The 23,542-nt window shown below is 42.1% G+C and overlaps 1 protein-coding gene across 1 annotated transcript; it reads left to right on the forward strand.

Moving 5' to 3' along the window:
* The first annotated feature begins 358 nt into the window (after nucleotides 1-358).
* Nucleotides 359-4,088, forward strand: GAS1 (growth arrest specific 1). Its single transcript, XM_005522742.3, has one exon. The coding sequence runs from the start codon at nucleotides 1,511-1,513 to the stop codon at nucleotides 2,477-2,479; it is 969 nt and encodes a 322-aa protein (XP_005522799.2). The 5' UTR covers nucleotides 359-1,510; the 3' UTR covers nucleotides 2,480-4,088.
* Nucleotides 4,089-23,542: the final 19,454 nt, after the last annotated feature.

Genomic DNA, 23,542 nt, shown 5'->3' on the forward strand with positions numbered 1-23,542 from the left:
AGTACATGGTCGCACTACACCACTAATAGCATTGCTCTCCCGGAGAGTACCTGCACACTGAAACCAGGACCTCAGTTTCTATTTCAGAAAGAACAAAGTCGGTCCCATTTTGAGCCTAATCCTCCCTACCGTTCTGGTAGCAGCTCTGCCCTCACTTGAATCACTGGGAAGTTTGGGTACACGCGTCACTCGAGCTAGAGAACTCGTTTTTCCCCTCCTTGTCGTAGAGAGCAGGACCAGCGAGGGTACCATGCCCGGAAGCCCGGCGCGGCAGCCGCCCGGCTCCGTCCCCGCGCGGCTGTTGCCGCAGCGCCTCTCGCCCGGCCGCCGCGCCGCCTTAACGGGAGGAGGGGCTCCTCGGGGGGCTGTCACTCTCCTTAAGCCTTTCCTTTCAAGCTTTGAATGTGAGCTGCCCTCCAGCCCCCCTCTCTCCTTCCCTCCCTCCAGCACATCGTAAAGAGAAGGAGGGGGAAAAGAAGAAAAAAAAAAAAAAAAAAAAAGGTTTCAACAACAGGCTGGGCCAATGGCAAGTGGCGAGGCAGGGAAAGGGGGCCGAGCGAAGGGAGAAAAAGTGGAGAAAGGGAGAAAGAGAGCGAGAAAGCGCAGGCTGGGGGGGTTGTGTAAAAGAAGAAGCGTTGCTAATTTTTTTTGTTTGTTTGCTTTTCCATGCATGCATAATGAAGCCTAATCAGAGCACGTTGCTGCTGCTCGGAGGGCACTTTTGTATTTAAAGCCTTGCAGAGAAAAAAAGATCCACAGAAGGATCCACAGAGCAGCTTGCAGGGCTTGTTGACAACAGAAGCAGCATCAGTCGTCCAGAGAGAAAGAGACCGCGAAGGCTGCTTCTTCTCCTTTCCCCGTGCACTCGTCTTGGTAGCGGGGAAAGACATCTCTTCTCCGCGCCACCCGAAAGCGTGATGCGTACCGAGAGGGAGTCAGCGGAGCCGGGACTGTGAACGGGATCGGAGCGGCTGGCATGTGCAGAGATGCTGCGAGCGGAGAGTTAAAAGCTCCCGAGAAGGCAGCAGCAGCAGCAGCTGGGCATTTATTTTGTGGGGAAAGAAAAGAAGAAAAAAGAAGAGAGAGAGAGAGAGAGAGAGACGGAACTGCATGAGGAGCAGTACAGCACCATGAGCTCTCCCGGCGCAGCCTGCGATTCCCCGAGCGTACTACGGATCCACTGCCGTCCGAGCCCCTGTTTGCACTGACTGCCCGCACCTCTCCAGGCGCCTTCGCCGCCGCCTCGCCGAGCCCGGAGCAGAGGCTGGGGGGCTCGGGAAGGCCCCCGGGCGCCTGCTTCGTACCGCGGCCCCGCCGACTTCAGCTCCCGGGGGCTGGAGAGCCCCTGGCCCGGCGCGCATGGATTGATGCGAGGAGACCTCATGCACACGGCAGGCGGGAGTTTTGGAAACTTTTACACGGGCGGCAGCTCCTTCTCCTCCTCGTCCTCCTCGTCTACCGGCGCCTCTTCCCAGCTCGCCCGCGGCTGCAGCCACTATTCCCGTCCGCGATGGTGGCCCGCTCGCCCGCTCGGCACGGAGGCGGCGGCCGGCGCTGGCCGCGGGCGGCCGCCTGGCTGTGGTTGGCGGCGGCGCTGGGCGCCGTGTGGCCGCCTCGGGGCTCTCTGGTGCAGGGCCGGCGGCTGATCTGCTGGCAGGCGGTGCTGCAGTGTCAGGGGGAGCCCGAGTGCAGCTACGCGTACAACCAGTACGCCGAGGCGTGCGCCCCGGTGCTCCTGCAGCAGCAGCCGCCGGCGGCGGGCGGCGGGGGCGGCCAGGCGGGCGCTGGAGGCGGGGCCGCCTCGTCCAAGCGGCGGTGCCCCAGCCACTGCATCGCGGCGCTCATCCAGCTGAACCACACGCGGCGTTGCCCGGGGCTGGAGGACTGCGACTGCGCGCACGAGGAGTCCTGCCGCGCCCCCAAGCGCGCCACGGAGCCTTGCCTCTCCCGCACCAGCGCCCCTGCGGGCCCCGGCCCTGGCCCCGGCGGGCCCGGCGTCATGGGCTGCACGGGGGCGCGGCGGCGCTGCGACTGGGACAGCCGCTGCAGCCTGGCGCTGAACCGCTACATGACCTACTGCGGGAAGCTGTTCAACGGGCTGCGCTGCACGCCCGAGTGCCGCGCCGTCATCGAGGACATGCTGGCCGTGCCCAAGGCCGTGCTGCTCAACGACTGCGTCTGCGACGGGCTGGAGCGGCCCATCTGCGAGTCGGTCAAGGAGAACATGGCCCGCCTCTGCTTCGGCGCCGACATGGGCGGCAACGGTGCGGGCAGCAGCGGCGGCTCGGACGGCGGCCTGGAGGAGTACTACTACGAGGACTACGAGGAGGAGCCGAGCCAGAAGGGGAGGGACGACGCGGAGGACAATGCGGGCGCCGAGCCCGGCTTCCCTGTGCAGGCAGATAACGCCGGCCGGCCCGCCGGCGCGGTCGGGGCGCTGCTCGCCTCCATCTTGGTGCCGCTACTGCCGCGGCTCTAGCATCCCCTCCCTTCCCGCACCTCTCCGTGCCTGCTTCCCATCATTCTCCGTGCCTGCTTCCCATCATTGCCTCCTTCCATCACTGCCTCCTGCCCCATCCCTTTCCCCTTTGCCGGGCCGGGCAGGGCCGGGCCAGGCCCCCCGCGCCGAGCCGCCGCGGACCTCTAGTCGAGCCCTCCCGCGGCGGCCGGGGATCCGGCCGGCGGGGCCCCTCGGCGCGGAGCGGCTTTAGACGCTCTGGCCGCGGTTTTCCCGACCCATCGTCCTGGCTTCCCGTCCCTTCGCGTCTCCCCCTGTGCCTCCGCTGCTGCCTGCAGCCTCCAGCCGACCCCTTCCCCCGTCCCGGCGCTGCGAGCCGGCCGCTGGAGCGGTGGCCGGAGCGCAGGGGCCGCTCGTGTTTCGGGTGTTGGTCTCGAGTGTGCACTATGCAATTGCTGCCACCCTGCCTTCGTGTTACCAGCGAGCGGAGCGGCTGACAGAGACTGCGAGCGAGGCCGCCAGCCGCCCCTCGGGACAAACCGGGAGTCGTGGCATGCTGGTTCTGGGGGGTCTTTTAAGAGTTTTGACATGAAGGTTAGTAAGAGGTGAGCAACCCAAACTTGCTGCCAAAGCGTTGCCGTACTAGTTAGTCAGCAACTTATCATTAGCCGCATCTCGCTCGTCCTGATGCAGTTGTGCCTGAAAGGGGCTTTCGCCGCATCTGCTATTAAATTTAGGGAAATAGCAGACTGAATGCATTCGGTGGTTTACAGCACTCCCTCTTGCACACCCATATTCCCTGTAACAAAAGCGTGCCAGCAGCCGTCTCTTACTCTGTAACCTAGCGACATTAAAAAAAAAAATAAATTGTTTCTGAGTTGTTGGCTATACTGAACAATGCAACTTTTGTTTTAAAAGAGCTCTGCACTGCCATCTTTGAAAGACACTTTTAAACTCGAGAACATGTATGTACAAATATCCTGAAAAGTTTTATTGCCTCGTCGTATCAGGGTGCTGACCTCTGGTAAATCTTATATAAAAAAAAAAGTATTTAAAACTGGGATTTGTTACCAGTCGCTCTTCATTGTATATAGAATTTTATAAATTGTATGCTTTGGGGATAATTTATTTAAAAAAAATAATAAAAAGTTTTAATTTCACATCCTATTTGCCAGGTAGCTGCATTTGCTATTAGTTTCTGGAAAGGTACAGATTTCACTTTATGTTTAAAGGGATACCAACAACAGTGATTAAGTGAAGTATTGTCTAGACCATCAAATGTACAGTGTATTTTACAGATTGAAAGTTAACTTTCTTATTTGGAGAGACTTTATGAACGTTTTAGAATTGTGTAAACGCATTTCTGAGCTGCCTTAAACATTGTATTTTTTATAGAAGGTGTAAAAAAGGCCTGTCTTTTAAATATGTATGGCTTTTTTGTATTTTCTGAACGTGTAAATTAGTTAAGAAAGAGCTTTAAATAATGGATGCAGTGAAATTGTCTTCCAGGGACACTTGAACTCTCAGCACCCTAGATGAGGGGGTGGGGGAAGAGAGGCGGGGATCAAACCACAGAATAACAAACCAAAAAACAGTGGAAAAAAAAAAATAAAAAAAAAAATAAACGAAATCTGTGTCTGCCTGTAATGCTTCACATAGATGTGAATGACTGCTATTCTTACTTTAATGGATAATTACATGCAAGAAGTAAATACAGCTTTGAAAGTACTTCTTTAAATGAGTGGTTGATTTTATAATGCGTTGGCATGGTAACTTGCCAGTGCCAGAAGAGACTACAGCAATTCAAGGACACTTGCTCCTGTATATATACGTGCGGAATTACTAGTGCACCGAGCTTCCTTCGTGCCGGCTCGCCGCTCTCGCTGGCGCTTGCAGAAGTGCTCCTAGGCGTGCAAACAAGCGGTGAGAAAAGCATCTCACCGCACAGAGGCGGCCAGCGTTTCCAGCGAGGCGTCGCTTCGCGCGGGCAGGGGCGCAAGCATCAAGGCAGCTGCAACAAAACCCAAAGTTTGCTATTCAGCTTGCCTTCTCCCACAACGAAGAATGCAAAAGTAAACACGCTGAAGGGATCAGCAATTACTAGATCTTGTAATACTGTGCTTAGGAGATGCTTTGCATCGTGCTGAAGCCTGGTTTGCTGCCAGAGCTACTGATCTACACTCAAACGCCCTTAGATAAATAATTACACTCTTAAGCTGTGTCGAGTGCTGATACACTTGACCTTGTAAATAGAAATGTTTGCAGTAGGAATAAACTCCGGCACTGGAAAATCTTTTAAACATTAACACAAAAGAGAGAGCTCAGTCCTCTAGGGATTTGAGTTTGGACTGCGTCAAGCTAGGCACTCAAAAAAAAAAAAAAAAAAAAAAAGAAAAAAAAAAAAAGGAGAAAGTTTATTTATCTTCTATTCATGGTGTTTATTTAAAGCTTTTCGTTTTAGAGGCTATAATTGGAAGGCAAGTCAGAAGTTTAAAAGCTACCACAAATAAACTTTGACTGAGGGGGCGACAGATTAGCAAGATAGTGTCTTTTTCATCTTAGCAGATCTTGACAGAGCGCAAATCCACATCTGTCTGTTGTATAAATCAACAAAATTAGAAATCCCTGCTTCTGGGCTAGTTATTTCAAGGAAAGATTATTTTATTATATTTCTTTAGGGTGTGAATTTGCTTACGTTGCCCAGCAATAAATGCACATAAGTGCACGTGTGCGCACATAAGCCAACCCCGAATAGTTGTGATACCAAACAAGCGTATGACTATGGTGTGCGGCTATGATCTGAAGTTTGTTTTTAAAGTCATCTGAACGGTTGAGTAAGCTTATTGTTAAAACAAAGCTGGAAACTGTTTCTTCGGGAGGAGGACAGAGTCGTTGGGTGAGACTTGTAAATAGAGTCAGCTTTCTTTACAAAGAGCTGAGTTCACAATGGGGTAAGGATGATCTTAAATACTTCTTGCACAGATGACCAGAAACATGCTTTCAGTTTGTCAACAGTTAGCACCCACAAGGAGTATTTAACTAGTTGTTGATGAAAAATTAAGTCCCAGCTAAAAGCCTTTTTTTTTCTTCATTTAGGAGTAAAGACATTAGCACTAAAAAAGGACTGATAATTAACTGCCACAATAAACTCAAGACTTAATTTTACAGGCTCCTGTCGAAAGCATCTGCCTGGAATAAATCAACATGAAGCACTACTAGGCTGGGAGGACTCATCTGTATGCTTCCTTCTCCAGAAAAAGTGGATTGTTTTAATTTAAGTTATTGTGCAATAAATACAGCTGAACTGATTCTGTCCTGCGACCTCCTCTCCATAAGGAGGTAGCCCTGGGTTTTGTTGTACAGTCAGTCAGCACAATTTCCAGGAGGAATGGCTGCCTGTTGCTATTTGTCCCAGCCAAATAAGCCTGTGCAGATGTTGATGTCCATCAAATCCGTATTTCTTTTGCTTGATTTTCAGACAAATGGAAATCTTGAAATGTCAAGTGATGTAGCAAGAACATATTTAAGCAAAGGAAAGACTTCACCTTTCCTGACAGAGGGAGATTTTTCATAGGAAAGGAAGTTCTCTCGTTTGTCTGGCTATTTGGCAGCGCTCTCTGCTAAAGTCCTGTCCAGGCTACCTCTTCCAGGAGGAGAAGGAACTCTGCATCATTTCATGTAAAATAATCCAGTAGGTTCTGATCCCTTTTCATTCCCAGTTACCAGGTTTGAATTCTTGGTGACAGTTTATTTGTCTTTGGAGGCACTTCAGTGACAAATGTTTAAGGGAGTGTGGGACAATGGTGGAGAACAAGGGAGGCAGTTCATTGAACTGACAGTGACCATACAGTAAATAGGGGGAGATTCAAGCTTCACTGATCACCCAAGCACACAGCAAATCTTTTGTATGCAATCACAATGGACATAACATAAGGACTCTGTTTATTTTCAGCAATATACACCAATGTATACACACAGGCAAACATAAGTTTAAAATTGTTATGAAACAAAATCTTACAGTGACCATAAGCAATGCTCTGGTTTGGCCAAGACTTTTCATGGTCACATTGGAAAGCATGATGGATTTTACTTAGAATCTTCACTCCTCCTAAAAGCTGTTGGTCTACTAGATCTCTCACGATAGACATGCCTCTATAGTGCATATCTTAGGGCTGTGAAGGTGGCTGCAGGCAGCTTTACAGGTAGAGAACAAGACATTCCATCTCAATGTGATGCAAAACTAGTACTTGATTTTTGGTTTGTTTTGTTCTTTTGAGTGCACTGGAGTTTGTGAGGTACTTCGAAAGAGCCAAAGTGCACATATAAGAAGCAGTGGGACAAAAAATCATCCCTATTTGAGTAATGGAAAATGATTTTGAGTGACTGCGTTGCATAGTCTTCAAATGTTGCCAAAACAAATTTAGACCTTCAATCGATTTTGTTCCTGTCTGCAGTAATAACTCCACGCACTTCCACACTGCCTGTGGTCACACACCCATTGCAAGTCCTAGGAAAAGTAGGTAGCTGTGCAACAGAAAACATTTCCAAATGGGAGGAACAGTGATTTTATGCGTGTGATACAGACTTGTAAGCAGTAAAGTTAGAAGTTACTGTATTTTACTTGAGGCACTGGCTGTGGTAGACAGTTGAAAAGGTTCACATTGACTGTCTGAATGACATAAGTAATGTGCTATTAGCATAAATACTTTCTAGGACATCCATTTAATCAATTTCTTAAATAACAGAATGATCTACTACAAAATAGTGGACTGTATACACTATATTTTGGCACAAAGATGGTCATTCTCCCACTAGTAACCAGGGGCTCTAAATAAATGATTTCAACAATGTTTTATTAAAGGAGGACAAGAGCCCTCGAGCTGCATTAATCGGGGAGAAGTCGAGTGGCACTTTTGTTATGGAAATGTTAAACACATAATAGTTCAGGCAAACAATGTGGAGCCACTTCATTCTCTCAGCCATGCTGACACCTCTTAAAGAGGAACTGCAGGGAAGGATGTGGGAAAGATTTGCTTTCTGAGGAAGCTTTCAGCTAATATTTTGGATATTTACCTCCAAAATTCAACCAGTGCAAATGTAACTGAAAGGCATAAAAATAAAACAATAAAGAGGGATTATTTATGCAGCTACTGCTAGTGATGAGAGTTTGGTGCTCAAAATCAAAATAGTAGCTGATGAGCCCCCCCCCCCCCTTTCTTTAAAGTTTCTTTTTTTATGAATTTATTATGAATCAAGTGGATATTATATTAGAAGCTGAACAAAGAGAGATTCTTGTTAACACACAGAGAAAACAGTGCTAATATTATACGTTGGACATTCATCAGGGAGGGAAAAGAGGAACGTCCTAGAGTAAGGAAATAGACTAAGGTTTAGTAGGATGGTCATGAGGTAAAGTGTGATGTGTAGAAAACATAAAAAATAACTAATAAAGTAATACATAAGTCTGCATAAAGAAATGCAGGGTCTGCATAAAGAAAGATCCACGTTCAAATGTGGTGTTTTGAATGGGTGGGAAGAAGAAAGGTAGGGAAGAGTAGATGACTGTTATGTAGAGAAGTTTTGGAGAATCGATAGCATACTTGCCAATAAGGAGAAAGAAGCTCCAAAATAGTGTCAAGAAGTTAGCTGAGACACAGATTGAAAATAATGGGGGAATGCAGAAAGAAAGCAGTCTGTCTTTAGTAATGTTGGCACAGCCAGAAAGAAAGAGTAATATGGAAATAAGATGAACATTCAGCTCTGGAAATGTTTTTTTTTACCTCATCTCCAGAAGATGGAGATGAAAACTATCATCCCCATGTTCTTGGTAGTTGTGACAGTGTGTCCAGGTTTCAGACCACCCCTCTTTCAAGTTCAGGAAGGATGCTGAGAAACTTGAGGGGCTAGTAGAAGGCTGCTGGAATGGCTAGAGTTTGTGATCAACATGGAAAAGATGAGGGAGCTGAACTTTATTGCAACTGAAAAGTGAATCTAATGGCACCCTATACCATGGGAAGAAAACTTTTGTAAAGACTATAGGGCTCAACTCTTCTCAGTAGTGTAAGAAGAAAGTATGCCAAGGTGCAGCAGGCACAGACTGTGGCCAGTAGGTTGAGACTGTGCATTAGGAAGAACTTTGCTGGCAGGTGAAGGATGTAGTGCAGGACTGAGACAAGTTTCCTGAAGAAACTCTGTCACCTCCATCGTTTGAGGTTTCCAAGATTTGGCGAGCAGGTCATACAGCTGATTTCTAGTGTTGGCTGGAATTTAGCTTCTGGAAAAATTTGAAAGTAGATTATCTCTGGAGGTCCCATTAAATAAATTTCTCTTTTACTGTGATTTTAATGTTGACCTGATAGTGAGAAATCCAAGATTCTCCTTAGGTAGATGTAGAATGAGGTCAGGCTCAAGTATACATATAGCATATTTCAATGGAGATGGTGATGCATGATGATTGAAGAGAGAAGGTAACTCTTACATGTGCCCACAAGGCCAGAGAGAATGGAAACAGTTGAAAAGGGTTCATAGGGGAAGTTTAGGAGGCGAGTGGAGACCAAAATATAGAATTTAGTCCAGGACTTGAAGACAAGAGGAACAGAGGAAGTATAACACAAGGGAAATAGTGAAATATAAGGGAATATAGTGAAGAAAAGAAAAGTGTCCATCGAAGAGAAACACTTATGAATTGGAAAGTGGACAGTTTGATTGGCAAGAGAAAGAAAAAACTCAGAAAAATAATTGGAGGAAACCAGGAGTGCAGAAGGGATGTTTCTTTCCTTTGCAAGAGAGAAATACTTGTTTATAAACATGTTCTTGGCCACAGTATCTTGATGCCTTAAAACAAAAGAAATAAAGTACAGCTGAACCTTCTCCCTTTATAAGTATGTCTACATGCAAATATAGACAATGCAGACACAGTTTGTATTTTTAACTATCTGAGAGATTATGGTGCTCTGGGTGTCACAAAACACACATCCTCATGTAAATAAACATAGTTTGCTAGATGTTCTCTAGTAATGCAAAAGCAAGACACATCTGTTTATAATGTCTTATACTAAAATAATGCAATCACCTACTACTTTATAGTGTATATGAGAGTGTATTTATAGCCTCCATTAGTTTTGATTGTTTAAAAAATAAAGGAAGTAAGGTGGTTTAAACAGAGTAAATACAAGCATTGCAGGTTTCCAGTCATCCACTGGCAATGATTTCTAATTTAAACAGTGATAGTAGCTGAAGAAGTATTGCATTCTGATGTATTGGCATCCCTACAAAGAAGAAATCAGGGAAAAATGCCAGGAGGCCTGCATGGATGAACGAGGAGCCCCTGGACAAATTTAAAACACAAACTAGTAGATTACTGGGCACAGAAACAGGGAAAGGTAGCCTGGGAGCAATACAAACAAATCATCCCAACAGCCAGGAAGATGGCTAGGAAAGCTAAAGCACTGGCAGTTGTAGATCTGGCCAGGGACATCAAGGGTAACAAAAAAAACTTCCTTAGGTACTCAGCAATAAAAGAAGGACTGGGTAAAATGTGGCTCCTTTCAGGAGGGATATGGAAGACCTGGTTATGCAGGACACAGAGAAGGCTGAGGTACTCAATCACTTTTTATCCTCAGTCTTCACCAGCAAGTGCTCCAACCAAACGCCCAAGATGCAGAAGGGGAAAGCAGGGACTGGGAAAATGAAGAACTGCCCTGTGCAGGAGAAGATCAGGCTCAAGAACATCTAAGGAACCTGAAGGTGTACAAGTCCATGGGTCCTGATAAGATGTATCTGAGGGTGCTGAAGGGATTGGCTGAGAAAGTGGCTAAGCTACTGCTTATTATATTTGAAAAATCATGTCAGTCTGGTGAAGTTTCCACTGATTGGAAAGCGGGATATATAAGCCCCATTTTTAAAAAGTGAAATAAAGAAGACCCAGGGAACTAAAGACCAGTCAGTTCACTTCAGTGCCTGGCAAGATCATGAAGTTTCTTCCTGTGCTAAGAGAAACTGTACTAAGAGATATGGAGAATAATCAGGTGATTGGTGGCAACCAACATGGCTGCACTAAGGGCAAATCACATTGAACTTGGCTGCCTTCTATGATGGGGTTATATGGTAGACCCAGTGGACAAGGGAAGGACAAAAGATGTCACGTACCTGGACTTGTGGGAAGCACTGGACACTGTCCCTAACAACATCTTTGTCTCTAAACTGGAGAGATATTGGTTTGATGGATAGAGTACTCAGTGGATAAAGAATTGGCTGGATGGTTGCATTCAAATAATTGTGGTCAATGGCTCACCGTCCAAGTGGAGAGCAGTGACAAGTGGTGTCCTCCAGGGTCAATACTGGGACTGGGACTGTTCCACAGTCCTGCCAGTGACACAGACAGTGGGGCTGAGAGCACTCTCAGCAAGTTTGCTGATGACACCAAGCTGAGTTGTGCAGTCAACACACTCAAGGGAAAGGATGTTGCCCAGAGGGACCTTGACAGACCAGAGAGGTGGGCCCCTGCAAACCTCATGAGGTTCAAAAAAGCCAAATGCAAGGTCCCACACCAGGATCGGAGTGATCCCAAATACAGATATAGGCTGTTGAAAGAATGGATTTAAAGTAGCTCAGGGGAGAAAGACTTTGGGGTGCTGGTGGATGAAAAGCTCAATACAACCCAGCTGTGTGTGTGTACAGCCCAGAAAGTCATCTTATGTCCTGGGCTGAATCAGAAGAGGTGTGAACAACAGGTCAGGAGAGGTAATTCTGCCCCTCTACTCTGCTCTTCTGAGATCCTACCTGGGATACTTCTACCTGGGGTACTGTATCCAGGTTTGGGATCCCAAGACCAAGAAAGATGTTGACCTGTTGGAAGGAGTCCAGAGGGAGCCACTAAGCTGATCAGAGGGCTGAAACACTGCTTCTGTGGACACAGGCTGAGAGAGTCAGGGTTATTCAGCCTGGAGAAGTACCAGAGGAGACCTTTTAGCAGCCTTTCAGTACTTAGAGGGGAATGACAAGAGAGCTGGAGGGAGACTTTTCACAAGGGCATGTCATGATAGGACAAAGGGGAATGGCTTTAAGCTGAAGGGTGGTAGGTTTATATGAGCTTTTAGGAAGAAATTCTTTACTGCAATAGTGGTGAGGTACTGGAACAGGTTGTCCAGATATATTGTGGGCTCCCCAACCTCAGAGGCATTCAAGACCTTGATGAGTCTTTGATTATTATGGTCTAGTGAAAAGTTCCCTGCCCATGGCAGGGGTGTTGGAACTGGATGATCTTAAAGATTCCTTCCAACCCAAACCATTCTATGATTCCAAATACACTCAGTTGTGATGATCTTCATGTTATGTCTTTTTAGGAGTTACAGTGTCCTTCTAAATCCATTCAAATATTTTTGATGTCATGTAAAAATATATTATAGCAGGAGGTAAAGCAGCAGTCCACAGAAACTCTTATGGCAATCTTATTTTTCATAATAGTGTATTCAGGTGTATACCATATGCTTGCAAATTAGTCTGTTGGACCTGGCTAAGTAAAGTATAGACATTTGTCATTGTTTGTGCATATCAGGAATTGAGGCTATGGAAGAAACTTCAGTACAAGAGTGTGGATTTTATAGAAAAAACTGAAAGAACATATGTGCCAAATAGTTTGTCCAAAACATCTCACCTTTCTCTGATGTGAAGTCTTGTTTGCATGGTTCCAAATCATTGACTCCTGTTAGAGGTAGTTTGAGTTTCAGTAGTGTAACTGTTGTCAGAAGTTACCCTTTGGCTTTCTTTCTATACTTATAGAGAAAGATTACTCAGTTAGTTAAATGAAGCTTATGTGAATCAACAGGCAGCTAACACTTGGATTTGACCTGGAGCAGATAAAATTGGCTAAAACACACTGAAGTGAGCTAAAACCTACTGAAGTGAGCAAAGCTGAGTGCCTGGATATGTTGAAGAGCATGTTATTATGCAAAAGGTACTGCTAGGATGGTGAGAAGGTGTTTGTAAAAGGAGTGGATAAGAGTGATATAAGAAATCTGAGAAACTGAAATCTTTTCCCTTTTGGGCTGCTCAAACCTTGAGTGGTTCAGTTTTTGGAAGTATTAGGCTCAATCTTAGAACATAGTGACTGCATGTAGAGCCTGAATATAGTCTCTGCCATTATATTCAGAAATTTTTCTGACTCTTTCCAGATCTCATTGGGAACTTAGGTCAGAATACTTTCTGGTTTTCTCACATCTGTGTGCAGTAAGCAAGGAAAAAATCTGTAGCAACCCAGTGCTTCCTCTTCTGGTCCAGCAAGCTTGCTGAAGTCTGCCTTTGTGATATTCATGGGACCAAATTTTGTTTTCTCAGTTGATGCTATAGGGAAAACTTGTTACACTTAAGAGAACTTGTGAAAGAATTGTGTAGTGATGCTCTCTCAGTCCAGACTTTAAGCTCAGCATTGTCTTAATACTATGCTGTGCAAATCAAGGAAGATCGTTGCACATTGTTAGCTCTGACTCAGTAGATGATCCTGTTTTGCAGTGGGGATAACTGAGGCAGAAACTGTTCCTAACCCTGTCCTGATTCTACTCAGGTCCTACCCTCACCCTGGAGCATAGAAATGCTTTAAATTACACCTGTTATTCTTCCAGAATGCTGCATCAGTGCATGCAAACACCACTGTTTGGAAAATATTTGAGCCCAAATCTCATTTATCCTTGCTGTCTTTCTGGATGAGAAGGTTAAGACAGGGTGCAAAAAGCTGGTTAAATTACCTCTGTGGGGCAGTTTAAATATCATGTTTGCTGCCAGAATGGGCAGTGACCCCATCAAAGACTTTTGCCAGCAGAACTTCTTTTAAAAAAAGGGAAGAGCTGTAGTAAATGAGATAAAGCCTTTTGAAATGGTACAAGTATGTCCTTGACTCATTGTAGTCTGCAGGAATCACGTAACTTCCATTTGCTTGAACTGGTTTTGTGGTTCTCTAGTCAGCAAACTTTATGGCAAAATAGTTCTGCAAACAGAGCTGCTTAATATTTTACATTGTCTGTTTTGGGAGGAGTAATGTGGAGAAGAGATAAAAATGTGTGATGAAAATAAGCTAAGTGAAAACATTATTTTGGAAATATTTCCCTAACAGTTTATATCTTTTATGAGTTTCCATATTTAGTTACCAGGAGTGCATAAATACTGGCAAAATTACTATGAATGTATCAAGAGTCAAGGTCAGGGGAAAAAAATATTAAAATTAAAAGTATTTTCTGCAAGATTGTAGCATAAATTGTTTACTGTAGAAGATAACATATAAGTAGCCCTAGGCCAGCAAGACAATCTAATGTCTTCTGTCATAAAAAAACCCCAATATTTTAGATTCATTAAACTGAAGACATAAATCCTAAGAACACTATGTCACTGCAAAACCAATTTAATCTTTAAAACAATGGTCTTTTTATTAAAAATTGCATTTCTCTTTTCTGAGTTTCCTTAAATAACTCTGAGGACATACATATCTTCAAAGAAAACCATTTAATATCCCACAGGGATGAGAATTTAAGCATGAAGATCTTTAGAGAATTCTGGTCTAGATGAGTGATATTTTTGTTTTATTAGATTATTTATTTATTTATGTATTAAAGTTTTAAGTAACTACCTATATTTAACAATGGCTAAATGCTAACTGTGAAGAAAAAGTGATGAATTGTATATATATACCAGCCAGGCTTGCTTTTCTCCTGAGATTTCTATTCTTCTATTTGTTTCAGATTTGCTTAAGAAAAAGAATGTGAAAGACACGGTTTCAGAAACACACTGCCACTTTAAGAGGATACAACATGCCTATTAATAATTGTATTACTCCTCTATTATTGTTAAGAATAATGAAGGAATGGGAGCGTTGGCCCCCAAGCTGAATTTATCCTGAAATGTTTTCAATTAACTCTTGGCACTGGCAGGAAAGCATCAAACCTTTCCCATGCTGAAATATGGAAAATCTGCAGGGAACATCCCAGCAGGAGTGGAATTTCATTAAAACAAGCACATCATAATTCAATGACTTCTGCACCCTCTTTAAGCCTTTCTATTGATAAGGAGTCCGAGGTGATTTTTATGGATTTGCAAAGAGAAATGATTTCATAAGATCTTTTCAAAGAGTTTGTTTTGGCTGAGGCATTTGAGTTATTATCTGCTCCCTGATGAAAAAAGAGTAAGACATTTGGCATAACTGTGACTACTAAATAAGAGGCAGAACTGAAGAGATGTTAAGCAAAATCTTATCCCTCAGACAGATTTCTGTAATCTCTGTAGGAACTGACTCCACAACTATTTTCCCAGATCTTTTAAAGAAAGTATTGCCATTAAAACCTGGACTTTTGAACAGCTACATGTGGAGACTAAAGCAAGCTTGGGGTTAATTACACATTCAAATACAGATGCAGACATTTTAATATTAAATATACCCATGCATTCAGTAGTGACATATTAGATAGAGGTGTATATTGATTTAATAATATGCATATTGTTTGCCCACATGTATGTTGTCTTAAAATGTTTGGCTATCCTATATGTAAATAAAATTAACATATGTGTGGGATATAGTGTATTTTAAAACTCTGTTGAAAGCTTAGTACTTTTTTTGCTAAGTGTTGCATGATTTTATCTTGATATAACTCTCTACCTCCTGCAAAATAATTTTTCCTGTCAGGATATAACCAAGGTACAGAGACATTAATTGTTGCTGATTACAGAACATTAGCATTTATGTTTATTAACAGGTATGATAATCAAGTATTTTTGCTAATTCCCAGTAAAGGCTCATGCTGGCTGAATTTAAAGCATAAGATTGAATATTTATGTCAGTCTTGGCTTCTCTGTTTTGAAGTGGCACTGAAAATTTACAGGAATGTCTTGTCTTTTTTTCTACCCAGCGTTCAAAAGAATCACTTGCATATTTGCTGCCACTCCCTCTGTGGCACCACTACTCCTGAGTGAGAAAGAACATCATGGAGTATTAGGAAAGCAGGCTGCTGAGGCTGGCACCACACAAGGACAGGTTATGGGGAAGGTACTAAGAAGCAGATGGTACTTTGGGTGTACTTTCCTTTGGTAGAGGAAGCGTTATTTTCCCATCCCTGTCCCATCCTCCTAAATGGCCCCCAGGTTAAACATCTCCAATGCTGACTTGAGTACACAGGCTCTCCTTCTGAGACTAGAGTGGTATGTGTTACGTGATACCTCACTTTGACTCATTAACAAGTAGTTGCCAGATTCACGTGGTTATCCTTTAGCAAGCTTGGATGACAAGAGCTCATTCCAGCCAGGCCAAGACCGGAAAACTCATATAAAGCAGCCCATGTGATTTGAATCCAGACTGCCACAGTTTCACTGCATGTCTATTTTTCAACATGAGCGGGAGGAGTTAACAGACACATATATATACCCACGTATTCACAGCAATCTGGTTTTTTCTTCAGCAACAAAGTTTTATTCTGAGATTTCAGTAGAATGATACTTGTTTGTAGCTTACAGTTTTTCTTTCACCTATATGACAGATGAAGAAACAATGTAGGAGTTAGAGTACTAAGGGTTCTATTTTTCTGGAAGCACACAGGATTTTTCTGCCTTCAGTTAGCTGTGTTGCACCTACACCTTTCACATCCTCCACAGCCTGCATCAAGGAGTTCCACTACTTTACAGCACAGTTTTGAGAGGTTTTCCTCTTCTTTGGTGGGACTTTGCCACCTGACTTTTCCCTTGCTCCACAGTGATTTTATAGCACTTTTCCACATTCCCTTTCAAGTTTTCTTTTCCATGGAACCATTCCATCACTTCGATAATTCTTCCTTCTCTTTTCTGTACTGCATAGAGTTTTATTATAATATGGTGGGGACAGGAGGAGCAGAACCATAGGAAAATACTCTTTCTCCTTCTTTCAGATGGCTTAAAAATTCAAGAATATGGAGATGGATTTGAACCCAATGATTCAGAGAATTAATCATGACAGGTGTTTCTAGCTTGGGATATTGGAAAATAAATGACCAAAAATGGCTACTAGTGCTGTTAATGCAATGGCTTGGGTGTCTGAATTGAGTTTACAGTGGATGAGTCTAGTTGAGGATAGGAATATAATGAGTGCAAGAGGATTAGATTTTACATTTCTGTCAAAGTTCACTGCATGATAAAGCAGGCCCTTCAGTCTTTCCTTTTGATGTCATTAAAAGATTGATAACATGCTGTGACCTTTACAGACATGGAAATTTAAATTCAGTGATTTTCGTGATGCTTTTGGTGCCCAGTAACAGGAAGATTTACCAGGGGAGGATTGCACTGCACAATTTCCAGTTTATACTCATTTACATTATTTTTAACCATTATAGACCAGGATTTCTGCTGCCTTGGTCGTCTTGCAGTAGTCCATTCAATGAGCATGACACAGATTAGAAAAGAAAGAAATGTTGTGCCCTACTGGTTGTTAAGGACAAATTCTACTTTGATCTCTTACATTTCCTTTTTAAGGAGTTTTTTTATGTTCTCATAATTAGAAATCTGACAATGCACTGAACCATAAGATAGCCAGATTTTCTTGCTATCATCTCCTTTTAGATTTCTGATCTTCCTACTTAAATAAAAAAACCTTGCATTTTGTGGTTTTTTTTATTTGCTCTGAGTGTTACAGCATCCTGGCATTCTACCAAAAGGTTCTTGTGTTTTCTATTTCTCCTCCTTGTGATTGCTCACCATAAGAAGAGTTTAAAGCAGTCCTGGGTTGTGCAGGACGTTCCCAGAACTCATCCAATTATCATGAAGTTAGTGTTATTTTTAGCCGTATTAAGGTAGAGCCCTATGACATAAGAGCAATGGATTTCAAAAGGCATTTCCTATCAAACCAGAAATGCCTTTTATACCACATTCCTCAGGTCTAGAACACCTGATCTAGCCTACTGATATAATATTTATGATGAATAACGCTTTTTGAAATTAGGGTACTTGTTTTTACAGGTAATTGTGAAAAACCTTTTCAAAATGGGGATGAGGACAGAAAACACTGACAGAAGAGACAATAGTGCTAAATGATATTAGGATAATAATTAACTTGAGTTTAATTCTCAAGAAGTCAGATGTTCACAGTTTTAATTGACACCAGTTTACCTGTTAGAAACTCAGCCCCAGATCTCAGTGGCTTATGAATTACAATTTTACCTGAGATCATTCACTACTCTTCCTTGTCTTCCCCCAGAAAAACAAAAGGAAAATCCTGTTTTTTCAGTTGTTTTAAACAGATTTTGAGGTGTGATGATAAGAACGCCCAAAAGCATTTTTCCATTTTTAGTTTCCTTGGTTACAAACTGTTCCTTTAAAAGGTCATGTACAAACAGTATTTGTATAGTGTATCAGTAAATAAAGGACAAGAACACAATCCAGAATAGGGAAATACTGTTTGAAACAGTAGTAAAAATTAATTAGATTTTTCATGACTATAGATTAATCCTATTAAAACTTAACAAAGTTGGATGAAGCAATTTCAGGAAGAACCTTTAGCCATTATTTCCAAAATAAAACTTTAGAAACCAAACCAAGACAAACTCATTGTGACTATGGTAGAGAGAAGAGGGCAAGGGCCAAGGCAGGGCAGAGGAAAGAGTAAAAAGGATAAGGAAGGGAAGAGAAGGGGACTAATGAGGTGAAATAGTAATAATTTTCAACATAAAAACATTGTTTCAAGGAAAAAGGGAATAAGTTATTTCCTATATTTAGAATTAAATGGGTACCTACTCAGGAGTAAATTTTCACTCACTGACAATTTTCAAGACCATCTGGCAAGCTGTAGATGGTCTGGACTAGAGTTGTGGCTTAACCCTGTAAACTCTGAGCTGCAAGCAGGTCATTGCTCACTCCCCACCAGGTAATGAAGAGGAGAATAAGAGGGCAAAAGTGAGAAAACTCATGGTTTGAGATAAGGACAAGTTAACAGTTCAATAGGTAAAGCAAAAGGAGGGCTTCATTTCCTGATTCCTATCAGCAGGCAGGCATTCAGCCACTTCCAGAACAGCTGGCCTTCATCTTGCATCATATGTATTTGGAAGCACAAGCACCAAAACCATGAGTGTCACTCCATTTCTTCTCCTTTTATTCAGTTTTTATTTCTGAGCAGGGTGTCATATGCCATGGGATATCCCCCTGGTCAGCTGGGGTCAGCTGTTCAGCTGTGTCACTGTACAGCCTCCTGCCCATCCCCAGACTACTTCAACACAGGAGCAGTTTGCAAGACAGAAAAAGTCTTGACACTGGCAGAACCATCCTGAACAGTGTATTGTGAAAACTTATTTGGTCATGATTCCAAAACACAACACCATATAAGATACTATGAGTAAAATTAACTCCATTCCAGTCAAACTCAGGACAAGCCTTAGAGGACAGGACTAGTTTATACAGAGGCACTCTGGAAAACTCGAGACTTCCCCAAAATAAGTGTTTACATAAGAAGAAACAGCTGAAAGCAGAACTGTAAAACTTAAATACATTATTAATGCCACAGCATATTTCTCCATACTTTGCGATATTACTTTGCACAGGTTCTGTTACACTGAATTCTGTTTATAAATGCACATAATGCACTACTATTTTTTTTTTGTATGCTCTTCTTCTTTGTTCTTTTGAATTCAAATTTAATATTTGATATATTTAAAACACAAGTCTGGATCTCAGTCATCTCAAGAAATATGCCTAAATTATTAGAGATTTTCTCAACAGTATTGACTGAATATAAGTAAGAGTGACATCCCTTGTCTGTAGTTTTCAGTCTTTGTCTTCCAGAGAATTTCGCAGAAGACATCCTTTTTTTGTTCTCATCTTGTGAGAATACACGTGCATGTCCATACATGTATGGACACTCATATATGTATTTTATGCTGTATGACTATCTTAGCAATGAAAGGTCAGAGTGAATCTGCAGTTAGAACAAAAGATGCTGGATTTTAAATAAACTTATATATGTGGTTCACAGTTCTGCAGGCTGGCACCAGTTTCTGAGAGCGGTCTGTTGCTTGGAGTTTCAGTCTTTTGGTAGATGACCCCAAAGTGTCATCAGGGAAGAGCTGTTGATATATTTCATTCTCATATGCAGTGAGCATTTCTACTAAGTTTTTACACTCTTACCTTATAAACCTACACAAATTTCTTTTATGCCTCAGAGATATCTTCTAATCCATTCTTTGTACTACATGAGGTTTTTGTCAAATTTTAACAGAAAGTATCTATGAGAAGGGAGAATCTGAGGATGCTTTCCATGTAACGAAAAAGGAACATAATTTCTATTGTATAAATGTTATGGTCTTGTGTAATTTGAAGACTGTAGTCAGTTTTAGGTGATGTGTAATAGGGCACATGGATAATATATCCCACATAGACAATGTACGGTGATTATTAAAGAGGCAGCATTGATTGCCATGCTTGTCTTTACTGTAAAAAGATAAAAGACTGTAAAAATTCTGCCTTTCAAGGCAGAATTATTTTGTCCCTTTGTACATTTAGCATGTTTTCACTCTGAGTACCTACCTTATAAAGGGTTGTATACAATTTTCTTTGTGTATACTTATAAATGTATAACTTTTTAAATCATCTCTTTAAGCTTTTGTTTCTAAATGCATGTGAAGTTTCACCTGGAGACAAAATTAGTATTTGCTTTTAAGGAGAAATTTATTTGTATGTGATTTCAAAAATGCAGGAACTACTGGCAGGCTTCACTGTAAAGAGTGAGAATGCCTTGAAGCCCTTCCCTCAGAAAGACTTTGCTAAATAGGTGTGCTACTGTTCTATTATCCCTGGCGTGCAGGTGAAGATTGCAAGATCAGAAAGAGGGAAGGTGACTTGCTCAAAATTTTGTGGAACCTGCTCTTTCCTTGGATAGGTCAATGAATTTCTCTCATGCCTTTGGGGTCCCTTAACACTTGGGAAGTATCCAGGACAACAAAATAGTCGTAGTAATTACCACATCATACATAATTTTTGTAGCTGTTGTTATTTAGCCTCACCTCTGTAAAGACAAAATCTTCTATTATTGTCAATAAGGAGATGTGTTAAAATCAAATAGCACAAGAGCAACTTACCATTAGTTGACAAAAGTTATTTTACTATTCGGTTATTCTCACTGGAGTAGTTACTATTTTAGAAATGGGATATTTTTTTATTTCCTCACACATAACTTTCTTCTTTATACAGACATTAGTGCAGTTACCACACATTCATATCCACTGCAGCATTCTCTCAGATCTAGACTTTAGGAAGCTCAAATCCAAATAGTTTTCAAATCCAAGCTGCCACTTTGATTTCATCACATCAAACCCTTGTTGAGATCAAACCTTTGAAATGAGAAAAGATTTTTAATCCAGTTACCCCAGATGGGGTACAACTCTCCAGGTCCTGAGAGCTGCAGGATTAGGAATTCTCAAACTCCCCTCACCCACCCATGAACACACATGCAGGGAGCAAACAAGCTGCCCAGCTTTACATGTTTACAACTTAGACAAACCAGTGCTTAAGAATGGAGACACACTTTTCTGCCCTCTTCTTTCTGATATAATGAAATATGCACATCTCCAGCACAGTAGGCTCTGTCTTTATTTTGCAAATCTAATTTTTTGTATTCAATCAAATTATTTTGAAAACTGATTAAAATTCATAGGAACTCTAAATGAAGCAATTCACTGTCTACCTGTACATTTCCAAATGGATGGAGTGAGATTTCTATTTCAAAATAAGTTTGCTTCACTTTCATAATACAACCCTTAGGCTTGGATTTAGTCTTCAGAGAACTTTCTCCTTAAGATAAATGTGGAAAGACCATGAATAATTTGCTGTGCATGAAAGCAGAAAATAACAATTCCATTATCCTGATTATAATTTTCAGAACTAGAAATCGTTATGCTCTCAGATTCAAATTATATGGGTGGATAATTTGTTGAAATAAAAATTACATTTTTCAGCTGACTGATGCATTCTTATAATGATAAGAATCCATAGGCAATTGATGATGTTTACTAATTATTGTATTGTCATTTTGGTGACTTCATACTTGATCTATATCCAAAAAGTATGTATGTATTGCTATTAAATAACTTGGTATGTTGCTTTGTGACCCATGAAATGAGATTGAGAAATTAGTCACGAGCAGAAAGGCAGAATATGATGGGTAAAAGCATCAGTGAGAAAACAAAACCGTGTTTAGTTTGTGGCAATTACAGCTGGCATTTCTCCAAGACATCCAGCGTGTCTGTTTCTGTGTCTGTGTATCAGTGTGCAAGCATGTATGTAATTATACACACAGCCACACAGGATTTATTCATTATCACTTTTATATTTATTTTTTGTTATTTTTGTGCTGGTTGTTTTAGTCTTTGGCTGGATAAACAGCCAAAGGAAGTGACATTCTCACAAATGTAGGATTACTCAATGTAGTTTCCATTCCATAGATAGCAAGATAAAGACAGAGAAATGAGGAAAATTAGGCATTAAAGTAAGTAGAAAAATTTTGTGATTGTTACTTTTCTAAGGGAACAATAAAGAAGCAAACAAGAGTCTTTTGAAAATGACAAGGAAATAAGGCAATATCCATAAACCTCAGGTTTATGCGACTTGCCTCCCTGCCTCCCCAAAAATGAAAGTAAAGCAGTTAAACTTTAGTCACAATGAGCAGCAGCCCAGAAGTAGACAGACAGCCACCTCTGTGTGGGGAAGATTTATAGGGACCCCTCCCGGGCCCTTTGCAAGTCCAATTCATGGGCTCCCCTGACCAAGGCTCAGAGCTGTCGCTCCAAAAAGGGAAGAAGGGGAGGCTTGTCTTCTTTTTTTTTTTTTTTTTTTTTCTTTAAATCACCATTTGTTATTAGAACACAGGCTTCCAAATGACGAAGGAGAGAAAGAGTTGAGGGAAAGATATTTTTCCCCTCTCCCTTGTGTGGTCCAGCGTATTCAAAGCAGGGGCCTGTCTAGTTTTACTGAGGAGGAATGAGCTGATTTAACATGGATTGCAGCACTGCTGAGAGAGGGGGAGAGCAACTTCCAATCAAAGTGTGAGCTGTTTTGGTGTCCATGTGTGTGGATGTACAAGCAAGAGAAGTGGCCAGTCTCTAGGCACCTTCTTTCTAAGAGCTCAAGGGCAGATAATTGATGTGACAGACAATTCTCCTTAACCCCCTGCCAACAAAACAGCTCTTGGGCAGCTCACAGCTCTCCTCACTCAATAAAGGCCTGAACCTACAAAAAACATGGGAAAGATTTACTTGTTGTGAATAGCAGCAACGCAAATAGGAATAGTGACCAGCTCTCCCCCACACACTGATGTGTGTAAAGAAACTGAGGTATGCAAGCAAACAAGTGGAATGGTAAGTCTAAGGGATGAGCTGGTCCCTGATGTCATTGTCTCTGCTACAACCCAAGCAGAATTATTGTAGTGCTATGAAAGTGGCTTTTATTTAATGTCTATACCTCACCTATGTAGAAGATAAACTGCAAGACTCTTGTTCTGACCCCAACCCCTGCTAATGGTATCAGTAATATTGGCAAAATTTAATTTTTTACCAGGTCTGGATGCTTTTTCATAGTCTGGTAGAGTTCAGCTCAGACTGTATAGGCAAACATTTTTGTAGCGTACTGAGTGATGCACTGGCTGTGAACAGCAGGTTGTACCTAGGAACAAATGGGGAAAGCAAGGAAAAAAAAGCCAAGTCCTATTAGCAAATTAATTCCAGTGTAGAATACCTTAATATTTAATCAAACATACACAAACTAGAGGTGGCTAAATATGCAGGTAGTCAGACCTCATCCTCTGCTATCAATACACACAGAAACAGTGGAACAAGGAGAGTTTAATCAAAGTATCCCTGCATTAGAGAGCACAAATAATCCCATTGAAATCATTGTCCTGGGTTAGAATAGAAGGCTAACAGCAAATTGTGCACATCTAAAGCCAGAAGCTTTTGGATAAGTTATTGCAGATGGTGTGATGCAAGCACTTCAGATGAACAATGTTGTTTATATGTAAAATATATCTATATACATATCTTTAAAGACTGAGAGAGGTAAACAAGTCAACATACGGGCTTCATGCCAGAATGGGGAATTTCT

This window comes from Pseudopodoces humilis, chromosome 4 (assembly GCF_049639895.1).
Source record: "Pseudopodoces humilis isolate 2021_Gansu_Grassland_sample_001 chromosome 4, ASM4963989v1, whole genome shotgun sequence".
Taxonomy (NCBI): domain Eukaryota; kingdom Metazoa; phylum Chordata; class Aves; order Passeriformes; family Paridae; genus Pseudopodoces; species Pseudopodoces humilis.